At 38.7% G+C, this 11,688-nt stretch overlaps 1 protein-coding gene across 1 annotated transcript; it reads right to left on the reverse strand.

The window, feature by feature from the left end:
- Nucleotides 1-3,698: 3,698 nt before the first annotated feature.
- Nucleotides 3,699-11,486, reverse strand: LOC130471799 (uncharacterized). The gene is made up of 6 exons (XM_056842105.1): nucleotides 11,310-11,486; nucleotides 10,895-11,027; nucleotides 6,450-6,533; nucleotides 4,675-4,981; nucleotides 4,351-4,581; nucleotides 3,699-4,244 (listed from the first exon to the last, which is right to left on the reverse strand). The coding sequence occupies exons 4-6, from the start codon at nucleotides 4,966-4,968 to the stop codon at nucleotides 3,699-3,701; spliced, it is 1,071 nt and encodes a 356-aa protein (XP_056698083.1). The 5' UTR covers nucleotides 4,969-4,981; nucleotides 6,450-6,533; nucleotides 10,895-11,027; nucleotides 11,310-11,486.
- Between the last annotated feature and the right edge of the window lie 202 nt (nucleotides 11,487-11,688).

Genomic DNA, 11,688 nt, shown 5'->3' on the forward strand with positions numbered 1-11,688 from the left:
TTAAAACTATGCAAATTAGTCATGTAATAAGAATCAAATGAGTCCTTAGGTTCTTTAGTTCAAAGTTGGGAGCGGAAATGTCATTTTAGCTCTAAACATGACCTATAACGACCTAATGAGCCTTAAATGTGTATAAATAGATTCGAATGAGTTTTAGAAAGTTAAAACTAAGCATATTAGTCATGTAATAAGAATCATATGAGTCCTTAGGTTCTTTAGTTCAAAGTTGAGAGCGGAAATGTCATTTTAGCTCTAAATATGACCTATAACGACCCAATGAGCCTTAAATGTGCATACGTAGATTAGAATGAGTTTTAGAAAGTTAACAATATGCATATTAGTCATGTAATAAGAATCAAATGAGTCCTTAGGTTCTTTAGTTCAAAGTTGAGAGCGGAAATGTCATTTTAGCTCTAAACATGACCTATAACGACCTAATGAGCCTTAATGTGCATAAATAGATTCGAATGAGTTTTAGAAAGTTAAAAATATGCAAATTAGTCATGTAATAAGAATCAAATGAGTCCTTAGGTTCTTTAGTTCAAAGTTGGGAGCGGAAATGTCATTTTAGCTCTAAATTGTGTTCTTTCACTTAGTTCTTAATGCTAAAATCAGAATAAGTGTCTATATTTTTAGATGCACAGATGTATGCTTGGATTTCATGGAAATTCCTGATAATCATCCATGTCTCAGGAACTAACACCGCCAGGTTAAATAAACATATTGTCGATCTGCTGATTCCTAGAAAGTGACAGACGTTTAAGTGAAACAATTCCAAATATTAACCAGGCAATGAAAGATATTTTGAAGCTGCTGTTGGTTGGCTTCTTGTTCGTGAACAAGGGACCACCCATGAAGGAAGTGAATGTATTTACACTCATAGTAAACTGCAAACTGAGGCATTAGCAGTATTGAAGGGCTTAACTTATGCTAGGCAACATCAGGTGGATAACATAGTTGTTAAAACGGGCAGCAGCAAACTGGTTCAAGCTTTGAAGAATTTCCCAAATAGGCCAAATGATTACATACAGAGCATCAACAGAAGCAAACATAGGAGAAACACACAGCAACAAGCAGAATTGCAGCAGTCATTAATAGCATAATATTCATACACATCAACAGATTCACAGCAGCAGCAAGACCAGCATATTAGTATTCAAAGCAATAAATTAGCAAATCCAGCAGACTTGTAATTATGGAAAAATTAAAGAACTTTACCAAATCCATGAAGATATAAACGCTTCCATCTTTGTGTCTAAACAACCTAAGTAAATAAATACTCGGTTGTAAAAAACTTAGCCCATTGCTCACGAACCACATCTATTTCCTCATCGGTATAAGGCGCATTTCTTGGATTGTAAGCCTGAAATAATTAAGTAACATGATAAGTAATGCTACTTGTAAATTAAGAATTCTACTACGTACAAGTACTAGTATTAGTAGTTCAACTAACATATGGTAAAAGAACGAACATTATCTAACCGCTCATCAGAGTTATGGTGTAACGTGACTATTTCATGCATGAACTTCATAACGTAATAGCCACACTCGCGGGCGCCGACTTGTTGAGCACACTGATTTGGAAACAAATCATAAATTATATATCCAAGTAGTTACCCAAAAAAAGTAAAGCTAATTAGTAAGCATGATACCTTTATAGGGTAGCCTTTCAACCCCTGCGTAGTCGTTCTATTCGGACAAATTCCATTATTAAACTTGTACACTTGGTATGCCCTGGAAGTTGAGTAAAACTTCATGAATCTGATTCGGCATGAAAAGAAATAACTTAAAAAGAAATGAAAGTAACTTACAAACACAAGATTCCCCATGCATTATTTTCTTGTTTGGAACCTTTCGCAGAGTCGAAAATATATGCACAACCTCTACGTAGGTCTAACACGTACAAAATCCAATGATTTCTGCATCATATATAAATGTTATTGCAACCTTACGCATGAAAATAACAATAACATAGCTATTTACCAAATATCGGTCAATCTCTAACACTTACTCTTGATGGTATGGGATCAAAAACCACTTGGTAATGTTAGAATCACCCTTCTTCTCCTTTTCAATTTCAGCATCGAAAACTACTTTCAAATACATTGATACAGCATGAGGGTTGGCCTTGCATCTAGAGTTTGACATCGCCTCGGGACAAACAAACCCAATCTGAGAGTTGTCAAATGCAAAGGTGTGCTCGTGGAGTAAACACCTACAAAGTAAATGTATAATGCAAAAATTTTAAAAACTATTATAGTTGACAAAACCAAAAATAAAAAGGTCGACGGAAAAGTTTACATCATATAGACTTGGATCACTGAAATGTTGAGACAGGCCCCTCTAAGGAACTCTTCAACGTCAACCTCATGTACATAAGTTTGTCGATCTTCGTCATAATGCCAAACCGAAGCGGGCATTGAGATTGAAGTATTTTTATATACATCACCGGGCGCCGTAGTGATGATAAACTTCAAATAATTGCATGATGGGCCAAGACCTTGAATTGTGTCGTCTGCCAAAGTTTGCTTCTTACTTTTGGCCGCCGATTCTTCAGTTTTACGATCACAACTACCTACCATCTCTTTGGATTTCTTAGAGTTCTTAGACTTCGATTTCGACTCCAACTTATTTGAGCATGAATTTTCCTGTAACAATTAATAATGTTAAGCTAGCATGAAAATTTCAGTGTTGAAGCACAGGGGAGAGGGAAGCATACGGTTTACCTTGGCCGTTAACTTCAGTGTTGTCTTCTCTTTGGACCCTAAATCAAGTGTTGCCTTCTCTTTGGCCGCTAATGTTGTTGTCTTATCTTTGACAACTAATTCTGTTGTCTTCTCTTTGACAATTAATTCGTTTTTCTTCTCTTTGGAGCTACCAACCACCTCTTCACAAATTTGACTCCTGGACTTCTTTGTTGGGCGTGGAGTAGAATCCTAAACAGAGGTAGGCAAATAGCAATAATAAATAAAAAGATGCATAACGCAATGAATGACAATTAATAATAAAAAATTTGTACCTCGTCTTCTTCGAAAATCACCAAGTGAATTGGCCATTGCACAAAACTAGCAAGAGCCCTGCCTAAGTTATTGAATCCATCTCCAGTAGGTACCGGAAGAGTGTCATCATCATGTCCGTCGTAAATACAATCAACTTGGACCTTATAATGACTAGGCTTCATCGATCTAAAGTGTTGGTGCAACGAACCATCCAATGGGTACGCCATACCATCTGCCACTATCACTTTGTTACCCAAAACTTTATCCTCAAGGGCAAGACGACATGGAGTTATGGCCTTCACAAATAAATTTACAAAATTTCAGAAATCACTACAAAGTACAGTATTAAAAACCTAGCTAGGGGTGTTTTGAGTGTATGCACTATAGAGAATATATACCTTCAGCTCGCGTGGTTGCTGCGATGAACTCGGACAACAGGTTACGAGTGCACGGTTAACATCAAACTCATCACTTACAAGAGCAGAATCAAGTGCGGGGGTAGAGAGGGTGTTTAGTTGACCGGTTGCTTTCAATGTGGCTAGTTGGTTTTGGAGGGCCTCCGCCACCTTTTTCTCTAATTGATCTTCAAACTCCCTTCTCACCGAAGCTCTGATTGATTCGATAGCCTCCGGTGATGGTTCAATATGGACACATCTACTACTTCGGTCTATTGGACCGAAAGCAACTTTGTAACCGACATTAACTCCACCTGTTGCCTTGACACGCCCACGGTGATCCTTTTTTCCCATAGCCTTGGTGAGGGCATCTTCTCCCTGGGTGAATGAAATATTTCCTTTTCCCTCTTCTTTTATGTACTCCAACTATAAGAATTAGGAAAGTAAAAATTAGATGGTATACATGATGGAAAGGAGAAGCAATCTTAGCAATAGAACTAGGAATTAGGAAAGAAAAGGATATAGAACGTAAAATTTCATATGCACTTACAGCCATCTTAGCAATATTTACGGCTTCTTTATCATTCGGGTCAACTTCCCACTTTCCCTCTTTGTTTTTAACTTGATGAGCCAAGATCCACTCTACTGATCTAAACTTCTTAAATCTATCTGGCGCTGTGGTGAGTGATGAGGTCACTGAGGAGGAGCCACTTGAGAGGGTTAAAGCTGCCTCTGGCGGTAGTCGCCCATCATTTATCCACTCTGGTCTCTTTCTAACATAACCCTTTTGGCCTGTGCGATGTGGGTGCTTGTTTTGTAATGCACTTTTACTTGCTTTTTCTCTACGAACCTGTCAAAAAACACATAAAGAACATGTCGAACATTTAAAGATGGCAACAACAAACTAATCATATAATTATATAAAAAAATATCTAGCAAAGTAAATTCATTATTACCAACATCTCCGGCTTGTTTCGTTCCATCACAAATGTTTTCCAATCATCCTCTGTGATTTGATGGTAGATGTCCCAAGGCATGTCATTTGTCTGATGTTTCGGCATTTTTTCTTTCTTAGTTATCCAACGCCGCGTTAACCTGGACTTGAAAGCTCCAAAGCGTTTCGCCACACACATATGAAAATATTTTTCTCTCCTTTTAGCCGGATCATCAATAATGTGGAACAGAAGCTGTTAATTTATGGATAAGAGATTGTTAGAAACGTATGCTACACAAATAGATAATCTAGGAGAATACAAATCAAGTTTTTATTCAATGTTTACCTTGGTCTCCTCCCAAAACCCCTTCTTTGTGTGTTCATCTAACGTTGAATATTCTTTCACATTAATGTTAATTCTAGCAGCACAAGACCCAACTTGCTTCCCGTATTCTCCTGACCATTCTCCATCGGGGATTCCATATTGATTATACTGAAGATGCATAGGCTTTTTGGCTTGAACTCCTTTTGACGGACCACGGAATTTGGTCTTTTTACTAGTGTTGGTACCTTGTGATTCCCCCGTAGGATGACTAGCTCCATCAATTCCCTGTATTTCATTATCACGATGATCATCCATGGTAGCTACGGTCCTGCAACAAAGAAAAGAGAGCAATACTTAGTAAAGGGAGCAATACTTAGAAAAGAGAGCAATACTTAGAAAAGAGAGCAATACTCAGTTTTCAGTTATAATAAAACAGAACTGTGCACTATATGCACAGAACTGATCTGAGTTGTGCAGATCAGTGCACAGAACTGATCAGAACTGACCAGTTCTGTGCACTGATCTGCACAGTTCTGATCTGAGCTGTGCAGATCAATGCACAGAACTGATCAGAACTGACCAGTTCTGTGCACTGATCTGCACAGTTCTGATCTGAGCTGTGCAGATCAGTGCACATAACTGATCAGAACTGACCAGTTCTACGCACTGATCTGCACAGTTCAGATCAGAACTGTGCAGATCAATGCACATAACTGATCAGAACTGACCAGTTCTGTGCACTGATCTGCACAGTTCTGATCTGAGCTGTGCAGATCAGTGCACAGAACTGATCAGAGCTGACCAGTTCTGTGCACTGATCTGCACAGTTCTGATCTGGGCAGTGCAGATCAGTGCACAGAACAGAACTGATCAGTGCACTGAGAAGCTAAAACAGTACTTCACTGAGTTGATTAGTGCAATTGGCCAAAGAATCTCTGTTTATTTTGATGAATTTCAGTTGCATTGGAAAGAACTGATCAGCCTCTTTAATTTTTTATATATAACCAGGTCTAGGGATACAGCCGAAACAGCATAACAACAATTTTACACAATTCGCTATGATAATAATCTACACAGAAAACGGTTTGTAACAGCTTCTGAATTGCTTTCCTGAGATTTAACAGCTTCTAGCCTTCTAGTTAAGGATGACAAAAATGTTATTTATAAGTTCAGATTCAGGGTGTATTGTTTTTCTGACATTTTACAGCTTCATGCTGCTTTTCTGGTTATGGATGACACAAGTTACAAATTTTGTAAGTTTTGAAACTTCAGGAACAGGACAGTTTCTAGACATCACTCAGATTTCTATTCCTGGTCTAATTTGATGATTCTGGAGTTCAAATCTTCACCTTCAAACATGTAAATTACACCATACTGTAAGCAAAGTATCAAATTACTGTCTGCTTCTTGTAAGAGCTGCTATTCCATATCAGAAACTATGAAACTTGATGAATATAAAATTCAAACACACACTTTGAGAAACTTCAAATATACAACCAACGAGTTTTACAATGCTTTTTGGCTAGAAAGAACATCCCTCCTCCAGGTCAAAGAAGCTTATTATAGCTTAATACAGCTGATACAACACACGATTTTCACTCTTCTTTACCTACAAAGAGTGACAAGATGTTTCCAATTGGCAATTGTAAACAAAGTCATCTTCAAAACGGTTTTTATGTACTTATCCATCATCAACCACCAGAAAGCAAACATCAGAAACTAAGTTACCAATCACAAAGCCATGCAAACAAGAACAGGTAATTGATATTATTAGACAAAATGTACTGAAAACTAACCTAGGAAAATTCAACTGCAATTTCTGCAACCTGTGCTTGGAACCTGGCTCACATAAGAGGATACGACATTCACCAAGTTTACACCTGTGTGAAAAAACCAGATAAAGTTAGTCAAGTTATTAGAAGTATCAGACTCTCAGTAACTTAAATAGGAGGGATAAAGTAGGAGACTATCACTGCAATTCCTCTTCACAATACAAGTGGCAATTGATTGGGGTTGAATTTTTAGAAAAAGAATATGAATTAATATCCACAAGTATCCTTCACTATTCAAATTTAAGTAGTCAAGATAACAAAAATTCCAAGGCGCACAGGCTTTCAGATATGAATAGAAAGAACAAAGTCAAAAACTTCAACAATGCATTAGAAGTGAAGCCCGAACTTACACATGTATGTTTCAATTACGATTCGTAACCCATATTCCTTCCGTATGATCTGTACGCATATGATTAGTATTATTTGCATCCTCCTCTTCTGGCAATGGTTGAACAACCATTGGTAACGGAGGTGTGTCATCATACTCATCATACTCATCTTCATCTACAACATCATCAATACCCAAAATATGTCTTTTTCCTTGGGCAACAACACGCCATCTAGGATCAATATTGTCAACCACATAAAAAACTTGCTTAGCTAGTGATGCTAGAATGAATGGCTCGTCACTGTCACTTAGTCGATCAAAGTTCACCAAGGTTAAACCCGGGAAAATTTCATCTTGCTTCACACCATTTTGGTTATTAGCCCACTGACACCGAAAAAGAGGGATCACAAAATAGGTATAATCAAGCTCCCATATTTCTTCGATAACACCATAATATGATTGTGTTGAATCAACCGGCCTTTTATCCTTAGCGCTTGCATAGACCCTAGATGATGCAACAACCTTTACTCCACTATTTTGCACTACACTCTTTTCATCTTGCCTTCTAGTGTAGAATGTGAACCCATTGATATCATATCCTTCAAAAGATCGAACACATAGTCGAGGACCTCGAGATAACCACTTGATCGTATCAGAAACATCATGGTCTTGTTTCTTTCCAACTTCCTTCTTAAACCATTCAATAAATGTGCGATTATGTTCCCGCATCAACGCTCTTTCCTTCAACTTAGGATTACAATGTTGCAATTCAAGCAGATGCTTTTCTAAATAAGGATGAACCTCTGTAAGATGCTGCAACACACAAAGATGTGCCTTCTTCTTCCTCTCCGATGGAGGAGATATCACATTTTTACCAATTACTCCCTCCCCTGCGAGCCTACCAACATGTCGAGATTTTGGAAGTCCTATTGGTTCAAGGCTTGACAAAAACTCAGCTAGATATCCAGAAATCTCTTCTTTAAGGACTCCCCGAATGATACTACCCTCTGGATTAGCCGGATTCCTTGCTTTGTCCTTTAAAGTCTTAAAAAATCTCTCAAAAGGATACATCCATCTTAAGAACACCGGACCACATAACTTGACTTCGCGAACTAAATGGACAATCAAATGCACCATTATATCAAAGAAAGAAGGCGGAAAATACATTTCAAATCGACATAGAGTTTCAACAACATCATTGTGCAAAGCATCCAAAGTCTCCGGATCAATCACCTTAGCACATATGGAATTGAAAAACAAACAAAGTTTGTTATAACATGTCTCACGTGTTTCGGCAATATCCCACGAAGTGCAATTGGCAAAAATACATTAATCAGTGCATGACAATCATGAGACTTCATACCAATCAACCTAAGGTCCGAGAGAGACACTAGGCGCTTAACATTCGACGAATATCCCGAGGGAACCTTAATGCCATGTAAGCACTCACAAAACTTCTTCTTCTCCTTTCTCGACATTGTGTAACACGCTGGAGGCAGAAAGGTCTTTGTACCATCCTTTTTTTTAACAGGCCACAAATCTGGTCGAATATTCTTCTTTTTCATATCTTTCCGCACATTCTCATTGTCCTTGGTCTTTCCTGGTATGTTTAGCAAAGTCCCGATGATAGCATCGCACACATTTTTCTCAATGTGCATTACATCGAGACAATGCCTAACCGACAAATCTTTCCAGTAGGGAAGATCCCATAATGGAGACACTTTCTTCCATAAAACACCCTTTTTAGACTTGGACTTGAAGCACTTACCGTATTTGGTTTCAACATTTTTGATACGTTCATAAACTTGTGATCCTGTCAAAGGTGTACGAGCTACTCCTTCCTCGGTGAACCCATTGAATTCCTTCTTCTTCTTACGATAAGGATGATATCGACTAAGGTGCTTCCTGAAATCTGGGTAGATATTTTTCTTGAAATGATCCAACCGTGTGGGCTTCATGTCCTCTTCACATATAGGGCATGCTTGTTCTCCTTTAGTTTTGTACCCAGAAAAGTTTCCATAGGCCGGAAAATCATTTATGATACAGAAAACCATTGCCCGCAATGTAAAGTTTGAGTTGGTGTGAGCATCGAACATTGGAACACCTTCATTCCACAACAATTTCAAATCATCTATGAGTGGAGCGAGATACACATCTATATCATGTCCTGGCTGCTTAGGCCCTGAGATGAGGAGTGACAACATGATATACTTGCGTTTCATACACAACCATGGAGGAAGATTGTAAATTGCAAGAAGAACCGGCCAAGTGCTATGCTGACTACTCAGAGAGCCGTATGGATTCATCCCATCTGTACATAGAGCAAGTCTCAGATTTCTAACCTCCTTGCCAAATTCAGGATACTTCTTATCAATAGTTCTCCATTGAGGAGAATCAGCCGGATGTCTAAGGAATTCATCTTTCTTCCTCCCTTCCGCATGCCACCTCAGATACTTAGCATTCTTCTTTACGGAGAACAAGCGCTCAAACCTAGGTATGATCGGAAGATACCACAATACCTTGGCGGGCGGTCCCCTCTTAGCTGAATTGGCCCCTTTACGCTTGTAACGCGACATAGAACACGTTGGACACTTATCCAAATTTTCATACTCTTTTCTGTAAAGAATACAATCATTTGGGCAAGCATCTATCTTGACGGCCTCTAAGCCTAAGGGATTCGTCAATTTGTTGGCATAATAGGCAGAGGTGGGAATGTCATTGCCATCGGGAAACCAAAGACCTAGTCGTTTCAATAATTTCGTGAAACTTTCTTTGGTCCAACCACTCTCCGCTTTCAAGTTGGAAAGTGATGCCACACATTCTAACAATTTGAATTTTGTACACCCAGGGTACAAAGGCGTCTCAGCAGCCTTTAATACCTGCTCGAGTATGTGAGGTCGTCCATTCAAGTGATCTTTCACCGCATCCATCATTTCATTTATTTCATTATCTTCTTGCTCATCATCATCTATCTCATTATTCTCAGAAATATCAGAATCACTCTCATCACTCTCATCACTCTCTGCCAGAACATCAAATTCATTCACACTAGAACTTGGACGATCAAGTATTTTCTCACCATGCCAAAACCAGACATGGTAATCTTGCTTAAACCCACGACGAAATAAATGATCCTCAATTTCATCAATATCAGCTAACCGCCTTACATTGTTACAATCACGGCAAGGACAATAGATCTTTGCGGCTTTCGTATTCCGTTGGTGTGCTAAAGCACATCTAAGGAACTCCTCAACCCCACTCAAGTATTCCACCGTAGTATGGTCACCGTACATCCAACGACGACTCATTTCTAATAACACAAGGTTTTACACAGAATTAGATAAATCAAGCCACAAATTCTTAATTTTGACACAAGAACTATACATCAGAAAAATGGTAAGACCTCATCTCAATTTTAAAACCAAACAAAACAGGAATATGTGTCAACATTAACATTTATTAGCTTCACATAAGATTTCACAGGAATAAACTAAAATCGATTTAAGTATAAACTAGCTTGGCATAAGATCTTTGTTCTCTAATGATGCAATCTTATCCAAAGATAAAATATCAGTAAAAACCATCCTCCAGTACTCAATCAATAGATCCCAGCGATGCTCATGTTTAGGTTTTAAATTAGTTACGAAACCCGCATTCAGTGTAAATAAACCCATTTGCACATTAGGTTAGCGGAATTGGGAGACTACACTTTGAAACACTAACGGGGTAGCAGAAAAAAGGCAACGTATTCACTTGGATTGGGTTCTGTTCGGGTTAATTCGGTTTACTTCATATTCATTCAGCTAAAATCAGATCAATCTAGCGATATCCTCAAACTCTGACTACCTTTTTTCAAGTACAATACAGGTCCAATAATAAATCTTGAAGTAAATAATCCAGTGAAGGCCAGGTTTATTACCACCAAGTCATATACAAGTAACCTCGTAGATGTCATTTTAGCATAATATCAAGGCAATCTGGCAGACATTCAGTCAGCTCTAAGTATCAGAGAATAGTGATAAACAAAAGAAAGGTGCTACCTTATAAACAAAAGAAAGTATCAGAGAACCTCATAACCTACCTCTACAACGGGTGCTATAGCATTTGAGCCACTATTTCCTCCCTTCCCAACATCAAGTTGAATTGAGATGTTGGCCTGAGACAAATCCACCCCAAATTCAGTCGCTCCTGGGTAATTAAGTCTCTTTAGTAGTCTGTCCAATGCCAAAAGCCAGACATTAAATCAAATGGCATTTCACCAAAAGCCATGTAATCCAAAACAGAAAACTAACCTAGCACGAGAAATTCAAACAAAAATGAAATTCAAGCAGGAATTCAAACAAAAAACAGATGGAGTTAGGTCGAGCAGGAATTCAAACAAAAAACAGGGGCAATTAGGTCGATGAACAAGGGAAATCAAACAAAAATGAAATGAAGTGGAAAATGCACGAGAAAAAAGAGGATTATTACCCAAGTAATTGCAAATAAAAACTAACCTAGCTTCACAAATCGATTGTGTGAAACAGATGGAGTCGCGCGAAGGTAGGAAAGACGACGGTGGGGAAACTCTCCTTCAGATGGTGGTGGTGGAGCCGCGCGGTGAGGAAGGTGGTGGTGGTGGTTATGGTGGTGGTGGAGTCGCGCGGTGAGGATAGGTATGCGTTGGAAGAGATGTGAAGTATGACGAGATCTAGCTTATCTGTTTGGCGGTGGTTTTAATTGATTTAAATTTAATGTGTGCCTATTGAGGCGGGCAAATGAAGGCCCCCTTCAACAGAAAGACCCTATTGAGGCGGGCAATTAAAAGCCCCCTTCAACAGCTTCTTTCTATTGAGGCGGGCTAGGAAAGCCCCCTTCAACAGCTTCTGTAGAAGC

This window comes from Spinacia oleracea, chromosome 4, assembly GCF_020520425.1.
Source record: "Spinacia oleracea cultivar Varoflay chromosome 4, BTI_SOV_V1, whole genome shotgun sequence".
NCBI lineage: Eukaryota > Viridiplantae > Streptophyta > Magnoliopsida > Caryophyllales > Amaranthaceae > Spinacia > Spinacia oleracea.

What these genes read in the sequence shown, in the direction of transcription:
- LOC130471799 (XM_056842105.1), bottom strand. Translation starts at nt 4,968, where the DNA reads ATGGATGATCATCGTGATAATGAAATACAGGGAATTGATGGAGCTAGT. An exon ending in GGTTTTGGGAGGAGACCAAG is followed by an intron (nt 4,582 to 4,674) that starts GTAAACATTGAA and finishes ATAAATTAACAG; the next exon opens with CTTCTGTTCCACATTATTGA. An exon ending in GAAACAAGCCGGAGATGTTG is followed by an intron (nt 4,245 to 4,350) that starts GTAATAATGAAT and finishes GTTTTTTGACAG; the next exon opens with GTTCGTAGAGAAAAAGCAAG.